Genomic DNA, 19252 nt, shown 5'->3' with positions numbered 1-19252 from the left:
TCTACAAAAGTTTTACACGCTGCAGGTGTAACACAGCATTAAATAAAAACAACAGCTACCTTTACATTATGTGAGAATCCAAATTAGTCTTTAAGCACATTCTAAGATTACAAGCAGCAGTCCAGCCAGGGACAGACACAAAATCAACTGCAGTGAGGCCTGTGGCTGAGCAGAACAGACATAGTCATAAATACCCATATTAGCCATAGCTAATACATCGTGAAAAAGGGAAAAAATCATGGAAATATTTAACAGATTAAATAAGAGCTACCATACAGATCTGGATACTGTCTGGTGTTTTATCTCTGATGGTGCTCAGGTCAGGGCAAGATACCACAAAAGATCCAACAGGCTGTGGACAATTATGGAACAAATTCTTCATATGGGAATTTTCTTCCTAGCCCTCATCTGTGAGAAGGTGGCTTATCCCCTGCAGGAAGGTCATAAAACCCAGTTATGGAAAATTGTATTTTTTTTTAAAAAAAATCCATTAAGCAAAATACCTTGTAGAAATAAGCACAACTGTTACTCTTCTTATTATACATAAATGTTCCCATCCTCTTTGCCTCAAAATAATAACACTAGCTGTCACATGCTTATTAGCACCATAGAAACAAATGTTCATTTTAAAAGATTTAAATGTGTTGTCTTTGTCTATCATTTCCCTGTGGTTTACTGATACATGGAAAGCAAGATGTACAGTATCTGTACTATTCCTCATTTTACGTCCATCAGTTGTGTTGGGGTTTTTTTCCCCCCCTTCGATAAACAAGGTCATCTATCCGTCTCCTGTCACACAAAGTCCTTTCTCTAAGTTTTTTCATCCATTTTTAGAAATATGATTTAGCTGCCTGAACTGTCTGGCCGGAATCCCAAGCCTCCTTCGCAGCCAGGGAAGAAAAGCTAATGGGAGTCTAATTAGAATACTCCAGAGTGCCTAGCAAAGGACTCCCTCCTCCCCACTGCCTGCATAGGGAGGGGGGGACCCTGCACCCCTGGCTCCCTGCAATGGCAAGTCTTCGTATTTCCAGGCACCAGCTCAAAGCCTCATGGCGCAAAGCATTGGTTGAATAAACTCTCCTGGTTCAAATTTGTTCAAAACATTTCTGCGGAGTGATTCTGTCCTGGCAGACTTGATGTGGCTTAGGTATTGCCTACGCTGCCGCAGCTGAGCTGAAGCCCACAGGGAGCTGCAGCCCTACTAGGGTGCCAGCACGGGGACAGCCAGCCAGCCAGCTGTGCTCCCACACCCAGGAGCTGCAGCAGCGCTGGGCACGGCCTGCACGGCTGCAGTGCAGTGGCATGAAACTGGATGGCACGGGTGTACTCCACAACGGCCCAAATCTGAAAATGTGTTCCGGGTGAGGCCGTCGGCGTGCCTCACAAAAAGGGTTATCATCGTCAAAGGGAATGAAAGGGCTCAAACAAATGAAGCAAAAGCACAAGCAAAGCTTTCATACCTATTTAGTAACACTCCTAATCTTATTTTGTATATGTTTTAATGCAGTTTGTTCCTTCTGTCTTCAATGTACTTCACCAGCATCACAGGCAGCTGTCAGAACTTCTGCCTGATGTGTTTCCAAAACAGCCATCCTTGTTTCAGAACATACCGACTATTTTCTGAGTGATTAAAGTTATTTCTTCCCTTATGCTCTATCTTGCAATTTTCAACAGTAAATTTTATTTGCAATTGAGCAGATTTTACTTGGAATTCTGGTGTAGTCACCTTCTTAGCTTTCTTTTGGTTCCTCACAGCCTTCTCTGGGTTTTACTAAGTAATTTGGTATCACAAATTCCCAGGGGCTCACCAGTTTTTCCAGCTATTCCCAAATAGGACGAACATGGCAATGCTATTTCGGAAACAAAACTCATTTCTGCATAGTATGATGAACAGATTAACATGTAATTACTTTTCTTCATTTTTACAAAGCTGTAACTAACATGCAGTAATTTTTAATGGTACCACTTTAAGAAAAGGACTTTTGAATTTCTGAGTTAGCGGATCCTGGTAACTCTCGGGCTTCCCTTAGCATTTCCGTTAACCTAATGCAGCATTAACCTTGTCAATATTAACACGTTCCTTATTTTGCAGTGCAGAAAGCTAACAAGTGACCAAGTGATGAATAAGCTTTTTTTTTTTTTTTTTAACTTCCTTCTAATGGAGCTCCATTTCATTGAATGCCAGGACAGGCCGCTAATTCATACCATAGTCTATGCGTCCCCTGAAGGAGGAGGAGAAGGAACACAAGCAGGAACACTGCAGTTCCACCTGTAACTAACTGACTTCTAGACAGATCAGGAGGAGAAAAAAAAACCGTCGTAATGACACCCTGTCCTCTCCTGGGATGTCTCTTCCGAACGGGCGCCCCAGGCTACCAGCGCACCTTTACATTTAAGTTCTCGGCTCGGAGTTACCCTCCACTCCCCCTCACGAAGACCGGCCCAGCGTCACCTCCCCGCCGCCGGCCCCTCACCGCCGCCGCCACGACGATTCCCGCCCTGCCGGGGCCGCCGCCGGCTCCCCGCCGTTGCCGCCGCCCCAACGCTCCCCCGCTCTCCTCATCCCTTCCCGCCCTTCCTCTTCCGACCGCGCCGGCCCCGGCGCTGCCGCCGCCTCCCCTGTCGCCCCGCGGAGGCGGGGCGCGGAGCTGAGGCGGGGCGCGGGCGGCCGCCAGCCGCCGGCAGCGAGAGGCAGCTCGGGCCGCGGAGGCCCCGGCAGGCGGCGCTGCGTGGCTGCCGCCATCGCCGCTCCCCGCAGCTCGGCGGCGGCTCGGGGCCGAGCGGGGCCGAGCAGGGCCGAGGCGCCCGCGGCGCGGCTTCCCGGGCGCGGGGAAAGGGCCCTGGTCTGGGTCGAGGCGACGGCGGGCGGCGGCGCCGCGTCTCGTAGGCACCATGGGGAAGCGGGACAACCGGGTGGTGAGTATCGCGCGGAGGCAGCGGCGGGGGCCGGGCGGGCGCGGCAGCCGCCGCCGGGATTCGCCGCAGTCGCGGCGGCCCCTCCGGGCGGGCCCCGGCGGGGAAGCTGGGCGCCGCCTCGCTCAGCCCGGGCGGCCGCTGTGCTGTGGCGGCCTAGGCAGGCCCGCCCGGCCCGCTCCCGTGCTGCGGCCGCCGCGGGGGCGGGCAGGAGGGGGGGGCCGCCGCCCCACGGCGGGGGAGAAGCGGGGGCCCCGCAGCCGGCGGGCCCTGCGCCGCGGCGGGCGGGAGGCGCTCGAGGGCTGCCTGGCTACGCGGCGGCCGGACGGGGCGGACCGGCCGAGCCCCGGGCCCCGGGCCGCCAGGCAACAAAGGCGGGGCCGTGCCCCGCGGCGCCCACCCTGGCCGGCCGGCGCCGCGGGGCAGCGGGGCCTTGGGCTGCGGCGGCCCCGTCTGGGGCGTCCCTCGGCGCGGGCAGGCGCGGCGCCCCGGCAGAACCGCCGGTTGCCTCTTCAGATCCGGCAGCGGAGCCGTGACCGGTGCCGGCGCCGTCGTCGGCGAAGCTGCCGGCCCGGCCCTTGCAAAAATGAAATGTTCCCAGCGGGAGTTGCGGCGCTCGCAGAAGCACCGCCGAGCGCCACTAAGGCGGGTTGCCCGCAACTTGGCGTGCAGCTGCACCTGAGCGCTGTGAGAGGCCGCTGGAGGCAGCGCTCCGAGAACCTCCGGAGGCCAGAAATGCACTTCCAGGCGCTTGGTTGCAGAGCCTGACTGTACACTGTTACCATGTTCATCCCTCCTCGTATTCTTCTTTAAACTTTTTTGTACCAGTTAGCCATTCACCTTATGCTTATGTTTCATTTAGGCATTATAAATTTACAATCAATTACTTTTATGATTAAAAATAAGTTGTAATGCTCCCCCCCCCCCTTTTTTTTTTTGTCTCTTTCTAGTATGTGCTATGAGTTCATACTCAAATCCATTCATGGAAATGCCTTTGCTTACCTTTTTGGAATAATAGCTAATAGAGGTGAGGGACATATACGTTATACAACTAGGTAGTGAAGTGCCTTTGGATACTTTATTGAGGCACCAAAATAAAGGAGTCTACTGAGAAAGTTGACAGTGTCAGACTGCAAGACCCGGCCTATGCTTGAAATGTATTGGCCTCTTGTAATGTTTTTGGGTGTATTTGGGTGTCTGTTTATTCTTAATTTTCTTTTAATAGGACAGTTGGGATGCAGCTACCAATACCAGCAAATCTTTATATTCCTGTGTAAGGTTCGTTGTGCCACGATGGCTGTTAGTACAGACAAGTTATAATACAGGACCCCTTGCTTCTCTTCTGTGTTCGTAGAGCTTTCTACTTGTGACTTCTTTCCCATGTCCCTTCTTATAACACCATCGTTTTGATTATTTGGAGATGGAAAATAAATTCGGGTTTTTTCACATCTGCAGGATACTTGTGAGGCAGTAACAGTCTGTGTTGCTTGCTCCAAGAACCCTAGCTGACTCAAGGTGCTTTATGCTTTTCGTGAGCATGAGAGCTACGCAACAAATACCTTTTAATAACAGCTCGAGCCAACTGCCAAAAGAAGAAAATGAATGCTTGCAGACAAGCACTTCCTTTACTGAGAGTGCATTTCAGTGCTCTTCCCTGGCTAGTGACGTGCAGTTTGGCTAAGCTGTGAAAATATGTAATTCTTCATAAATAAACCTGTTTGAAATTATGAGAACATGTTTTAAGACGTAAATTTCCTAATTGTGGAATATAGAGCAGTATTCAGTCATGTGCTTGCTGCCAGAAAGTTAAAGAAAGCCACTGAACAGAGGAGGAATCTTCCTAGCTGGTTACCTGGGGTCAGTTTGAGGAAGTAGAAAAACAACACTGGACAGTTGTAGCCTCTTCTGCAGGTAGAGAGACTTTTGTTGGGAGGTGGTGGGGTGCTCATTTCAGGTTAGCCCAGGTAAGACAGTAGCTAATTTTTAAGAACAGCAAGAGACCTTGTTTTTAGGAATAATAATTTCGTAAGAAGCTAGAGCTTTCAGATGTAAGTTCTTCAGTGGTAACCAAAAAGAGTTGATGCATTTTGCTCACTGTAGTAAGCCAAGTCATGAATTACATTTCTGTTGTCTTCTCTAGTGGATTTAGTACATTGAAATGACCTTTGTTTAATGAAAACAGTATTCAAATACTGCTTTCCTGCTTTGCTAAAGGAGCTTCTTTTTCACTTAAAGCTGAATTCAAATGCAAAATATTTACTCATTGGTAGATCTGTAATATAATAAAATGTCAGAGTTAATAATGTGAATGTGTATCTTTAAGTGCTCTGACTATTTGTGTGCATCCACCTGGCTACGAAAGAAGGTGCCAAGCTGGCCCACTGCCCCATCCCAGGCAGACCCTGGATTCCCTCTTCTGGGACTAAAAGTAGCCCCAAGAGCTGAAGGCCACGAGCCTGCTCACATTCCAGGCCAGAAACTCAGCATTGCTGTGGCCACGGCTTCTGTGGTGGGGGCAACAGGAGGGGAGCAGCAGCAGCTGTTGCTTTTGACAGCTTTCAGAAATGGTCACTTACTGTGCGTGGTGGTTTCTGAATGCTTTACTTTATGGCCTGATAAAAAGCAGGGTTGGACACGTAGGAGCTACACATATGGTCGAATCTTTACTTCGAATCTACCAAATGTTGTACTCTTAAAAAAAATTATCTCAGATTAGGCAACCAAAGCTAGTCATTGTTTTGACTATTTAATTTTTTTCCTCATCTCCAAAAGCTGTGGACAGTAAGAACAGTGAAGTGTTGGGATGACGTAGTGATAAAAGCTCATGAGATAAGGTGGGATATGTACCTTCTTTTTGCATGAGCAAAATATTAACAGCATAACAAAAAAATTGAAGAATTGTTTGCTAGATTAGAGTTTTTCCATTAATTGCTGAGGTGAATTACGGGTTCTAAGTTTTAAATTAATCTTATATAACCTATTACATTTTTAGAGTGAATATGAAGAGGATGCATGGATTTGAAAGATGGAAGACCTCATAACAATGGGGATCTTGGTTTGGTGGGGGGTTTTTTCCCTCTCTAAAATAGCCCTAAATCACAGAGTTTTTGTACATGCGTAATTGTAGAAGAGCACCAGCACTTGCTTTTTTTGGTATTACAGCAAGAAACTTTATGCAGGATTTGTTGAATCTTCTATCATCAATTTTCCACAGAATTGTAAAGACATAAGATCTTTTGTCCCAGAGAGTAAGAGCTGAAATTTAGTTACATTTTCCATGTCCCAAGGAAGAATATTTCAGCAGTCATGATACTGTACTCCATTTGCAAAATCCTTGCTCAGGGAGGAGAAATTATTGTAAGGAACATGATCTCTTTGTGGATGAGTTCTTTCTGCCACAGTATAACTCAAAATTGAAAGCACTTACCTTAGTCTTTCTGCCAATCAACTTAGTTTTGTTAAATATTTTATATGTTTAGAAATAAGCCAGAATTTTTTTTTCAACTAGTGAGAAAAAGTTTCTGTGAAAAAAACAAAAGGACAGATTTTGGTATCAGTGCAGCTGATTAATTTTATATTTCTTTTTGTTGTTTCATATTCAAGGCTTATATGAATCCCATAGCTATGGCCAGAGCACGAGGTCCTGCCCAAAATTCAGGACCAACAATACAAGACTACTTGAACAGGCCAAGACCAACATGGTAAGTTGGCAATACTTGTCTGCCCTTCTGACCCTTTGAGTAAAAGATTTGTTCCCTCTTGCTAAGATGACACTGATACCTACCTTCTCCCCAGAATACCCAGTAATATATTTTGAAAGATTCCTTGTTTTCTGGCACTGGCCCAGTTACTCTTTTCTAAATATGTATTCGGTCTCCTCTTTTAAAAACAATAGTATTTCATTTTGGAATGTGTATTTCTCATTTGTCTTTAAGTATTTTGGCAATGGTATCTCAGAAGAGGAGAATGTTGATCATTTTACCTCTTTCAAAAATCCTAATACCTGAAGCCTGCAGATATATTTAATTTTTTAAAAAAGCTATCTCTAGAAAATAATTTTGCTGGTATATTCTTAGAACACAGTTTACCCTACCCAATAAAATCAGCACTTTGAGATTTTATCAATTTACTTTACATTCAGTCCATTTTGCCTCCTCTCATAAGGCATTAGAGAACAATTTACCTAATTGCAAAGTTAGCTTTAGATCTTTCAGAGGAATTTAGCTACCATACTTATTAGAGTTAGGTTACCGTACGTATAACATCTAATATGTTTTCATTGTTCTTTCTGTCGGAAGTTCAGCCAAAGCTAAACTTCAAAAAACCCTACAAAAAGTTAGACACTGAATAAGGTATTTTAGCTTTGAAAATTGTGATCTATCATCCTTTTTATGCAGGGAAGAAGTGAAAGAGCAACTAGAAAAGAAAAAGAAAGGATCCAGGGCTTTGGCTGAGTTTGAAGAAAAGATGAATGAGGTGGGTAGTGTTATTAGTTTGTTAATAATTGATTATCTTATATGCTATTTTTCTGCTATTATCATTAATGGCACCAAGTACCCATATGATTTCACTTCACTCAAGCTTTTAATGAGTAAATGTTTTGTTTCATTTGTATCAGAAATTAAGGTTACCACTTGATGAAGAGCTATTCTCAGTTCAGAGAAACACTATCTAAAAAGTTTTCAAAATTGCTGCTGAATAAAACTTGAACTTTTCATAAATGTAAATATAGTTATACAAACACATGTATTTATTTAAATAAATCAAACTTGTACATTTTCTGGTAATCTTCACTTGTTTAAGGTCCCACAATCCAGATACATTAGAAAGATGTGTATTACTGGAAACGGACATCTTTGGCAGAGAAAGTACACATAGTATTAATGTGGGAGAAGGCACAAAAAATGGCCTTCAATACACAGATAGGACTATGAAGCACTTCTTTCTCTCTCATTTGAAGCTGACTACATTCCATACTAGTTCCCTACTTTAAATGCAGCTGCTCTGATGCTTGTGTTCCATGCCCGTTGGAGATCAGGACAGTGTAAGAACGTTTCACATATAACTGCTGTTGCATACATAGGAAGAATTTGTATATAATGAATTTAACTGTGTCTGTACCTTCTTGGGTTCTGGTATCTTGCGATAAGCTTCAAACAGTAGTGTTCATCATTGTGTGTGTTTCTGGTTGAAGTAGATTATGCTCCCCCTTTGTTTCTGGAAGGGCGTAGTACCCATGGTACTTTTGGTGTAGTACCCATGGTACTTTTGGTGTAGTACCCATGGTACTTTTGGTATACCATTTTGCCTAAGAAGTTTTACCAGTATTTGGAGGGTCACACACACTATGCTATCCTGAGAGGATCAGTTGTTCTGCACTCTGTGAGTTTTAGCTTGGTAAGTTTGGTTTAGTATTTTATCATGTTCCTTTCCTGCTTTTATCTTTGCTTCATTGTGAAATAATTGAAACTGTCATGGATACAAGATAACAGCCTTTCACTATGGCAGAAGGGTAGGAGGGGATGCATGGAATTGTGAAATGAGTTCTTCCTAAAGCTCCTAAGAACTAATCTCTGAACGGTTGAAAAGATTACAAGTCTCTGAATGAGATGCTATCTCTCCTCTTTTACTGACAGATGTTGTGCTTTTTTGTTTAAAACATTAGACTAGCACAGTCTTAACATAATTTAAAGAGAACGCCTGCCCAATAAAACACAGGCCGCTGTTAATCTCTCAGGTAGCTCTGGGTAGCTGGTATATCGAAGTACACAACCCACTGCAGTACTGCTTGCTGCCTTAGCCCGTGGAAGCACGTTATACACAGCACTATATCCTGGCTAATCTGCTGTGTCTCTCGGCAGCAGTGTTCAGCTAATTCACAGTATGCTGACTTGGGGATCTGTGTTATCATACTTCATCGCACAGGTATAATCTTACTTAATTCCTGGTACTTCTGTCCCTTCAGCACGATATGCAGATTATCATTGCTTTCCCAATATGATACCAATACAGCTTCGTTGGGAAAGGGAGGATCGGAATAACAGTAATAAGGAAGGGAGCGCGTGATGTGTCTGGCGTGGGAAGCAGGAATAGTGCAGATTGAAGCTAGCAGCCTCTCGGTCTGATGGGGGCGGGTTGGATGTTTCAGAGCTTTCCTTGAAGGGGGGATTTTAGGCAGACTAGAGACCTTGTAAGGGATTGAAAAGGAGGAATGAGGGGAAACTTATCCATGGGGTGTGCTTGGCCTAACAAAAATAAGAGCATTTCTATGAAGATGTGTATAATAATGTAATCTAATCGTTCTTGACACTGACAAGGCCCAGAACAGACACCCATACACTAAAGAAGAGCCAGGAGAATTTGTCTTGAATTTTCTTCTCAGGTGATTTTAAAACTAAGACAACATAGCAATTTTTCTTGTAGGGTGCCCTGGCTTTCTAAAGTGCTGTGGCAAGAATACTGTGATACAAAAGCAAAAATACCATAATTGATGACCTTTGGGATAAATGACAATATCTTAGATCCAAATAACTTGAACATCAAGGTGTGAACTACCATGGTATTTTGGTGAATATTAATCTTCTGTAAAATCAAATGCATTATAGCCTTGGTTAACATTATATGTTGTTTATTTTCTGTGGGTTTTGTGAAAACTGTAATGTCAGGTAGGGGACAGGATTTCAAAAAAGGTCTCTTAAAAGAAGCCGTTTGGAAATGATGCTCAGGTCACTGTTTCCGTTTGGTTTTGTTTTCAGAATTGGAAGAAGGAACTGGAAAAACACAGGGAGAAATTACTGGGTGGAAACGAGAGTTCCTCCAAAAAGAAAGAGGTAAGTTATTTTCAATTTCATACAGCCTGTATTGGATTTATCATCGATGCTGCCAATACAGAATGCCATAAATACATTTTAAAAGCCAGAATCAAAGTGCATAAACCTAAATGCACAGCAAAAGAACATGATGCCAGAGTAACATTTGTTTTATTCTATTTTTAAGAAAAAGAAAAAGGAAAAGAAGAAATCTAATAGGGTGAGCAAAATTTTCAGTCTTCTGTGCTTTTTTGCTTTGGGGGTGTTCCTATTTGGCATTTAAGTCCTCTTGGAAAGTGAGAGTGTAGCTATAATTTTGAATTTAGTTTTTAACTGATTTTTATGAGAGGGGTGGCATACATTCTGTACAAGGAGAATTTTACTTCTGCTTAAAGGGAGGGAAAGAGCATTAAATAGATATTACTAAATGAAAATGTTAGAAGTGACTTTTTACAGTTTTATTTAAGAAACTCTATGTAGACCAGCTTCTTGGAAATAAAATTCCATTGATAATACTTTCTGAAATAAGACATTTTAAAGGGAGTGTTTGGATGGTCTTTTGACTACTTGCCAGACAAAAATGCTGCATCTCACAAGCTTCACTTTTTGTTGTGTTTGGTCAAGTTGTCTTCATCTTCCTCTTCTTCATCAAGCTCTGATTCTTCCAGCAGTTCATCTGATTCAGAAGATGAGGTAAGAACTAACTTATTAGAATTGAACGTGTTTTGTTCATGACGCTTATTTGGTCAGATTACAGATTTTGGTAATATATTTTGAGAATGTTGTTTGAGGGCTTGGTTCGCATAAAACTATTCAATTTTTATGCATTTGGTACATAAAACAAAGCTGTGAATTTTAAGTATGTATCTGTTCAAGAATTTCTTGATGAACACTCTAAATTTTGAGCAGCCAGCTAGTAAACTGGATCTGTTTCTGTTTTAACATTGAATTCTATGCTTTTCAGTAGAATCCCCCATCTAATCATAAAAATGCAAACATACCATTTTTACTTCTTGGCAAAAATCTTTGTTACAGATAATCAGATTCTACAGCACACATCTAAATACTAAACAGAATCTAGAGAACTTGGATTTTTCACCAGTTTACATTTTTTCAATGCAGAAGAGTTATGAAGGTCCTCCACTAAAGGAATCAATTGTAGTGTACTTTATTCCTCAAGAGAACATGATAACATGTAGGAATTTGGTGTTCCCTATTCTTTATATTTAATCTAAGTCTTTCATTTGAGTGAGAATAAATTCAGGGTTGTGGTTTTTTGTTTGTTTTTTTTTTTCCCACAATATTTGTGGATAGGATAAAAAGCAAGGGAAGAAAAGAAGGAAAAAGAAGTATCGCTCCTCACGGAAATCTTCAGCAAGCTCAACTTCTGAATCCGAGTCAGATAGTAAGGTAAATATGTAGATGTGTTACCCTTGGCAAGTTTTCTCGATCGGGGTTATAAAGACATAAACATTAATAATTGTAGCTTGTCAATATTATTTTGTCTTCCAAATTTAAAGCCGTGCATTCTTACTGAAGCTGAGCCATGCTTGTATCTTCCAGATGCAAACAGGAATCTACTTCCACAGCCACAATATCTGGCAGAAATTATTTGATCTTTAGAAAATGAACATGCTTTATTCCAGCAATTTTTAGCTATTTTTCTGATTTCAAACATATGCAGCTTTTGTGCTGCTCAAATGTTTAGTTTTAATACTATGTTAACACCTAAAATAATAAAATGGTGTGTGAAATTCTTGTGAACATGCTATTGAACACTGGCTGTGAAAATACAGGTATTGCAGGATATCGATGACCAGAATATTGCCTTTCTAAATATCTGTAATCTGTAAACTGAGTAGTTTCCTTTTGGAGAACTGAGCCTTTCCCAAATGCTTAATAAACTGAGGGTGTCTTTCCCTTTTTCTGAAAGTAGAGCAATGTAGGTACACGGTCTTACTGGTTGAACAGAAAAATGGAAAAGATATATGAGGCAATTTGTTCTGTTATGTTAACATTTTTCTGTGTTACAGTGGATAGTAACTACTTCTTGCCTAAATATTAATAATACACCAAGTTGTTAAGATTCTGTGTGTAGACTTTATCACAGGATTTCACTGGAATACCTAATTCAGTGTGGTATAAATTATGATGAATCACTGTTTGCATACACCTACTAAAAATTGTGCTAATGGGAGTTTGAAAACTTTTGCTGCCCTTACTGCTGAAATTGGAAGGCAGAAAACTCCATGGAAATACGTGCTTAACCCCTTCCTGATCCATGGAGGTGGTCATGGATAGAGAATAAAGACTCCAGACTGTTATGTTTTAGAAATATTTGTGGTTACAGTAGCCGTAGCTGAATCCTTTCCAGAGGTTTGCTACGTGTACTGTAAGTACTCTATTCCATGTAGACCTTCTCACACTGCTGGTTCAGAAAGTCAGCAGCTGCATCAAAATTATGGCTTTTTCATAGTTTTCCTGTTAACTGCAAGGTAGAAAGAGCAATGCTGAAGAACAACATTCAGTAGACAGAAAAAGACAATGGGTCAGACTGCTTTTGGGAGTTCTGCCTTTTTCCTGAAATAATTTTGTTATAGTTTATGTTTTTCTTTCTATTTAGGACAGCACAAAAAAGAAAAGGTCAAAGGAAGATTATGAAAAAGAAAAGGTATTTTTACTCTTGAAATACTTATATCAGAACTGCTTTTTACATACATAACAGAGCACTCTCTTTCTAAAAATATTGAATGCCTCAGTTTATACCTATCGAAATTTTCTGTCCAAAACTGCACAGTCAGAAGATATTCAGTACCACCAATTTTGAAGTAGACTTTTAGTTGGGTTCAGCTCCTGTTTTAGTAATTGCTAGTGAAAACTGCTGAATCTGTTCTTCTTACGAAGGTAAATGAAAAAAGTATCTAATCTGCTGTAGTAGATCAGCTGCATTTTAGTATTTTGGGCTTTATCTTGAGAAGTCACATTGAGCTAAAAATATGTATGGTGATATTTCAGTGGCATGCCTGATAGGATACTGGCTTGTTGCTGTAAATTAAGGAACATCAAGCAGAGGATATATTTATCTAAATGTAGTCATAATTATAGATATTGTACTTATGACAGCTTTGAGAAATTGCAAAGAAAAATTACCTTATTCTGTTTTTTCTTTAAGCATGAAAACCCTCTCTCCTTCCCACCACCTCACCATTTTGTACACACATCTGAGGACCATCTTCCATCATTATGTTTAATGTAAATAATCTTGTTGACTTAAATTTTAGTTATTTGTACCCTGTGTGTAAGCTAACAGTGCTTTCAGGGTCCACCAGTTACCTCTCTCATCACATCAGCCTCTACCCCTGCAGTCAACCGTGTTTACTTTGATGTACAAATTCTCCATTGCATGAGGCAAATGTGTTGGTTCCATCCCCCCTTTGCCCCTGCTTCCATTTCACAAAGTTTCTATTTCCCACAAACTCTTTTTGAGTAGCTTCTCTTCGAAGACCAAGTGTCTGCTATAGCCCCTTATTGTAATGCTACTTTTGCACATCTTCTGAAAGCGAAGGGTATTTGGGGACTAGAGGTCTTCCTCTACCTTAAGATCCCTGATGTCTCAAATAGGCTGCCTCACGTGTACTTTTCAGAGTAGTCTTGTGAAAGGATTGAGGTACCTCTAATAGCACAGCTGAGGTGTGTGATCCCACCTTGCAAAAAAGGTGATTAGATTTTTTTTCGTTTCTGGTCTTAGAAATTGAATGGAAGAAAGTAGCTTCAGTTTTAGGAACACCTGGCCTGGTCCAGAGCAAAGGGTGGGGAAGTAGCTCATCAGAGCAATCTCATGCAGCATTAAAAATTTTAAAAATAATAAAGACTGTCCTTTAGATATACTGAGATTATAGATGAAGAATTGAAGTGCAGCTGGCAGGGACAGAATACACAAGGAGGTTTTTCTTTCATCAACAAAGCAAGAGGCTGATGCTGCAGTGTTTGTATGCACATACTGAGAAATGAGAAGCACATGGACCTGTTGGAGCAAGCCCGGAGGAGGGCCATGAAGATGATCAGGGGGCTGGAGCACCTCCCTTATGAGGACAGGCTGAGAGAGTTGGGGTTCTTCAGCCTGGAGAAGAGAAGGCTCTGGGGAGACCTTAGAGCAGCCTTCCAATACATAAAGGGGGCCCGCAGGAAAGATGAGGAGAGACTTTTTACAAGGGCATGTAGTGATAGGACAAGGGGTAATGGCTTTAAACTGAAAGAGGGTAGACTTAGATTAGGTATTAGGAAGGAGTTATTTGCTCTGAGGGTGGTGAGGCACTGGCACAGGTTTCCCAGAGAAGCTGTGGCTGCCCCCTCCCTGGCAGTGTTCAAGGCCAGGTTGGACGGGGCTTTGAGCAACCTGGTCTAGTGTCCCTGCCCATGGCAGGGGGGGTGGAATGAGATGATCTTTAAGGTTCCTTCCAACCCAAATCATTCTATGATTCTATGATCTTCTTTTACTCATTATTATTTAAAAGTGGTGAAACGTTTTATCTTCAAAGGCTTACAGCTTCATTATTTACAACATTATAACATATCAATGTTATTATTTAAAATAAGTGACTATACTGTAGTATTATCCCTCTCACTTTTAGAAGGCCGCTGTATCTTGGTAACAAGAGAAGGGAATATACAAAAAAAGATGGTTTCCCCTAAAAGCATTTTAATAGTTGTTAGGGTAATTTCTTGATGATAAGTAATTAGTTTATTGTCAATGATATTTAAAAATACTTCACAACTTAGAAATAATTCAAGTTTTAAGCATAAGTTTTATAAAATTCAAAAGGCCTGACTTTACTCACAAATCTATTACTTGGTATAGGAAGGTAAAAATCACCCCAGGAAAAGGAAGAAAGCCGATCGTGGTGATGGACCTTTATCATCGGAATCCTTGTCGGAATCGGATCAGATAGAGGAGGTCAGTGTGAAACATCAATTTCAGATGTTATAAAGCTTTTAGCTTACGGATTCACATAAGTGAATGAATGAACTAGCTTAGATTTAATATACTGTTGAAATTCTTCTGCTCTGTACAGCTGTACAACATACAAAATTGTTTGTATTTTTCTCTTTAAACTTTTAGTAAGAACTGTTCAGTACAACCTCTATCACTTACAAGTCATTTTGAATTCATTTTCTTGAAAATTTTCAAGTTTTTATAGATATTTTAGAGCTCAGTGAAATGAGGCTAAGTGATTGGTCTGGTGTCCTTCGCAAGATTTCTCTGGTGTTTGTGAATAGATTGGCAGATATCAAAATGGCTGAAATTTTTTGGCTTCCTTTTCCAGTGAACTAAAAAATTTTGGATGTAACAATCTTACTCTCAGCCTTGTGTATATCTACTGTGAAGGTTTGTATTCTTGTAGGATTAGAACATTTGGGAAGGTTTCAATGTGTTGTGTTTTTTTCATTAAGAATTTTTGCCACATCTGCTTATCAGTATTACCTTTGTAATTCTGCTGTTTCTTGTTCTTCTATGCATTAAAAGCAGAGTGTGTTCCCAAATCGGATTTTATAGGATAATGCATATTCTAGAATATAGCACAGATAATCAGTATTTCTTCCCGGGTTATTGTTCAGTATGTTCTGCCACTGTTGTGCCATCATTCATCTATATGCAATAAAAGCTCAAACTTTTATTTAAAAGAGCATTTCCAAAGCTTCTCTCCTGTTACAATTTATTTCATTTTTTTTAGGTGCAAGCAAAAAAGAAGAAAAACAGCGAGGAAAAAGAGAAAACAGCAAGTATCCTTCTTACTCATACTGTAGTTTTAGGATATTAAATACTCCGTACTTGGTTAATTTCCAATTTCACCTGTTTCAGTAATACAAATGCTTTATAGCAAAAGTCTACTGTCACATGAATGTACATTAATAATTTCTCTATTTACCTGCTGCAGTCACTTTCTTGGTTGTTGAATTAAAGGAGGAATTCGTCACTGTTTTACCTATTTAGATATTTATGATTTATATAAGTTTAACACTTACTGTAGCATATATTTTACTCTACTAGTTTAACCTACTGGAAATACTAATCTCTGTATAGTATCGGGTAGCGTAGCAGTTTGCCACACAGACGTCAGTGTTGTTCCTTTGTCATGTTGTGTATAGTCCTTCCTTGGTAAGCCCCCTCTACCACACCATGGAAAGGGCCATAGGACATAATCGCTGCAACATCTACACTAATATAATTCTTCCTCCAACCAAATAAAAAGCTGTCAACAACCTGTTACTTTACTCAATTTCGTTCATTTGTTTATGTTGATAAAAGTGAGAGGAAGGTTCAGCAGGGATTTATATAGAACCCAGATTCATCACATGTATCTGAGGCTCCTCATTTAGGAGCGTAGTGATTTTGAGGCCCTAAATGCCCACTCAGGATGTCTGTGTATCTTTCTGTCTCCCCTGTCAGCAGCAGTGTTCCTAATTGGACATCTCAGTTGTCTAGATGTTAGGGTGAAGGGAAATTTTACATTAGTCACGTAAAAATACAAGCATAGGGGTGTCGATACACATTTTCCATGGAACTCGTATTTCCATAACCTATAAGCTGTTTGCCATAAAATTTGTAGTGAATGATTGTGGGTTTTTTCTTAGAAATGTGTGTATAAGTAATATGTATAAAACAAAGCTTTTATACCAAGATTGTTTTGTTGATACAATGTCACACCTATTCAAGAATTCTGCTTGCAAAAAGACAAGATTGTATCTCTCAGCTTCTGTATTACAGTGATCGAGATAGTAACTTGAGGACTGAATACAGTAGGGTTAATTGAGTGTATTCACATTTACAATTGAGATCATAATTGTTTTATTTTAAATGAGGTGCAAGTGCTGGAGACTTTTGCCAAGTGTAGTTGAACTATTTAATTTTGCACAGTAGATAGAAACACTTACTTTAAAATACATAAAGGTCCTAGTTATTCCCACACACATACGGTGTCACTGCTTATCAAAGCACTTCCATATTACTTTCTCAGAAATCTATAAAGCACTGAAAATCATTTAAAAGTTTAGGAAATGTAATCATGACAGTGATGAGAGGTGTGAAATAGCCAGACCATGATGGAGATAAATTGAAGACTGCTCGTAATAGTGTAAATTACTGGGTAAAATACGAATTTTCTTTTTGTGATTTCTCATTAGGCTTTTATAGAAATCTCTTTTGAAATGTCTTTGTAAAGATATCTTTTCCATGTTCTCATTTTGCATGAGCAGAATATAATAGATGGCAATTTTATTATATAATAACTTCCATTTAATTTTTTTTTTTAGGATAAAACAAAAAAGAGAAAGAAGCACAAGAAACATGGTAAAAAGAAGAAAAAGAAGATTGCTGGTTCAAATTCGGATTCAGAATAATGTTTTAAAAAAACAAGACTATCAACAGAAGTGCAATGACTAAAGGAAACTTAAACTGTGAAATAACAGCAAACTTTACCAAACTGCATGAGTTTTCCTGTGTTTTAGAAATACTCCTAATCTTTCAGTAGCCAGCCCAATGCAGCTGTGCTGGGAAAGACCATTGTTATTGCCTGCTGCTTAATACATGGGGTACAACTTTTCTAAAATTCCAGTAAGCAGTGTTAGATGTTTGAAACAGTATGAGATGGTAGTCCAGCTGAGGTGTAAAATATTGGAAAATAACTTCTTAGGTAGTAAAAGTAGTCTTTTAAAGCATTAGTAATAGTCTTTATTTGTAAATCAGGACAAATAAAATCCCAAGTTCATCCTGCAGGTTAATATTATACATAAACTGTTACAAACTGGTGTCTGCTAATGGCATTTACAAAATGGGAAACTAATTATAACATTTAAAATGCTGCCTTTGTAGAAATGTTTATCATCTGCCCCATTACTGTCTTCATGCTTAATGAAAAAGGGAATGCTACCATTTTGGCTAACTGAATAGGGTGCCTTTGCCTTTGGTTCTTGCAAATCTCTGCTATTTTTAAGCCATGCAGCATCTCTGATTCTAGAGAAGCCAGAACTATTGTCAACATACTTTTTCTGAATAAGCAGTTCTGGGCTTCTAAGCATGTGCTTCTGCATTAAGCAAGAGCAATGACATGTTGCAGTATGACTGTCATTCAAAACCTGAAGATTTTACCTCTGCTTCTTTGAAATAGCGATAGATCTTTGCTAGTAAATATGCATATTTTGTTTAATGTACTTTTGGTTTAGTTGAACACTTCTTGCAAACACTGGTAGCTTTCTTTGCATTATCTTTAGAGTTGTTTTGCATGATTTGTACTATTTTTAAATTAACAAAATGCAGGTAATCGTTTGTTGTAACCAGTTCTACTAATTACGTTCCACATGCAGAGTTTCATGTATGTATTTAGTTATAGTTCATTGCTGTGTTTAAGTGCACACTTGCTGAAGATATTTAGCATGTAAAAAGCAGGGTTTTGATACCTTAACAGCTTCATATTGAAGCTGATTTTACTCTAAGCAAGTTTAGTGGCAGACCTGTTACGTGATGTGTCTTGTTAGATTAAAAAAAAAAAAATACTGCCAGAATCTCATTAAAGATACTGTTTAAACAGTTTGTATTTATATTTTTGTACTTGAGGGCTACAGAATGTTGACCCAAATCATAAAGCTGTTTTACTTCAAATTAGTTGCTTTAGAAATCGAATAAAACTTTTTATAAATTAAATGTGCACACAGTAAGACACAAGCAACCATTCAATTTTAGGTTTTACATGAAATTCTCATTTTATTTTCCATTGAAGTACCCATTGCTGGGCCTCCTGTTAGCCTTTAACAACTGCTTATCTATCCCAAGTGGTCAACTATAGATCCACCCCTTTTTTCATTGCACAGGTGCTAATTTAGAACTTACCTCTTGCATACAGATGTTCAAATACTGTATTGCCAAGAATGTTGAGACCTTTAAGACCTTAGTCTGCAAACCATAACTAAAAACTGGGGGAGAAAGGTGATTTTTATATTGCTGTTCTGCAGAGAAACTGACTTTTCAAGTTAAGTTCTTGGGGAACATACAACCATTGAGTTACAGCAATGTCCCTCTAAACCGCAGTAAGAATATATCGATCAGATATTTTATACTGTTGAGCTTGATGTTACTGATTCTAGAACTGTTTTGTCAGTGAGGTTAAAATAAAGGCAAGATGCAGTGAACAGCAGGGCTTTGGTTTGGGGTTTGTGTTTGGTTTTGTTGGGGTTATGAAGTTGTGGTGTTGCGGTTTTGGTAAAAGAACTTGTCATGAACCATAGCATAAGTGCTCTGCCCTGTGTGGTACCTTCGTTGACTTTTACACAACTGCCTGCAACAGAAGGAAATAAAAACGGAAACGAGAGTCCCAGTCTTCCAAATAGATAAGCCAGTATGTCATTTTAGTTGTCTGGTCAGCAGTGTGTGCTTCAATGCTGCTGTCACGCTTTGGGAGCAGTGTAGATGCTTAAGGGGCTCATGGGCTTTGTCAGCTTGCAGCAAAGCTGCTTCAGTACCAACAGTGGAGCGTTTC

General features: G+C 40.2%; 1 protein-coding gene across 1 annotated transcript; it reads left to right on the top strand.

Moving 5' to 3' along the window:
• The first annotated feature begins 2671 nt into the window (after nt 1-2671).
• Nucleotides 2672-18903, top strand: FAM133B (family with sequence similarity 133 member B). Its single transcript, XM_074900283.1, has 11 exons — nt 2672-2916; nt 6517-6614; nt 7311-7389; nt 9669-9743; nt 9910-9942; nt 10347-10415; nt 11037-11132; nt 12346-12393; nt 14581-14676; nt 15455-15499; nt 17034-18903. The coding sequence occupies exons 1-11, from the start codon at nt 2893-2895 to the stop codon at nt 17118-17120; spliced, it is 750 nt and encodes a 249-aa protein (XP_074756384.1). The 5' UTR covers nt 2672-2892; the 3' UTR covers nt 17121-18903.
• The last annotated feature ends 349 nt before the right edge of the window (nt 18904-19252 follow it).

This window comes from Athene noctua, chromosome 2 (genome assembly GCF_965140245.1).
Source record: "Athene noctua chromosome 2, bAthNoc1.hap1.1, whole genome shotgun sequence".
Classification (NCBI taxonomy): Eukaryota; Metazoa; Chordata; class Aves; order Strigiformes; family Strigidae; genus Athene; species Athene noctua.
This window is presented reverse-complemented; position numbering and strand designations above follow the sequence as displayed.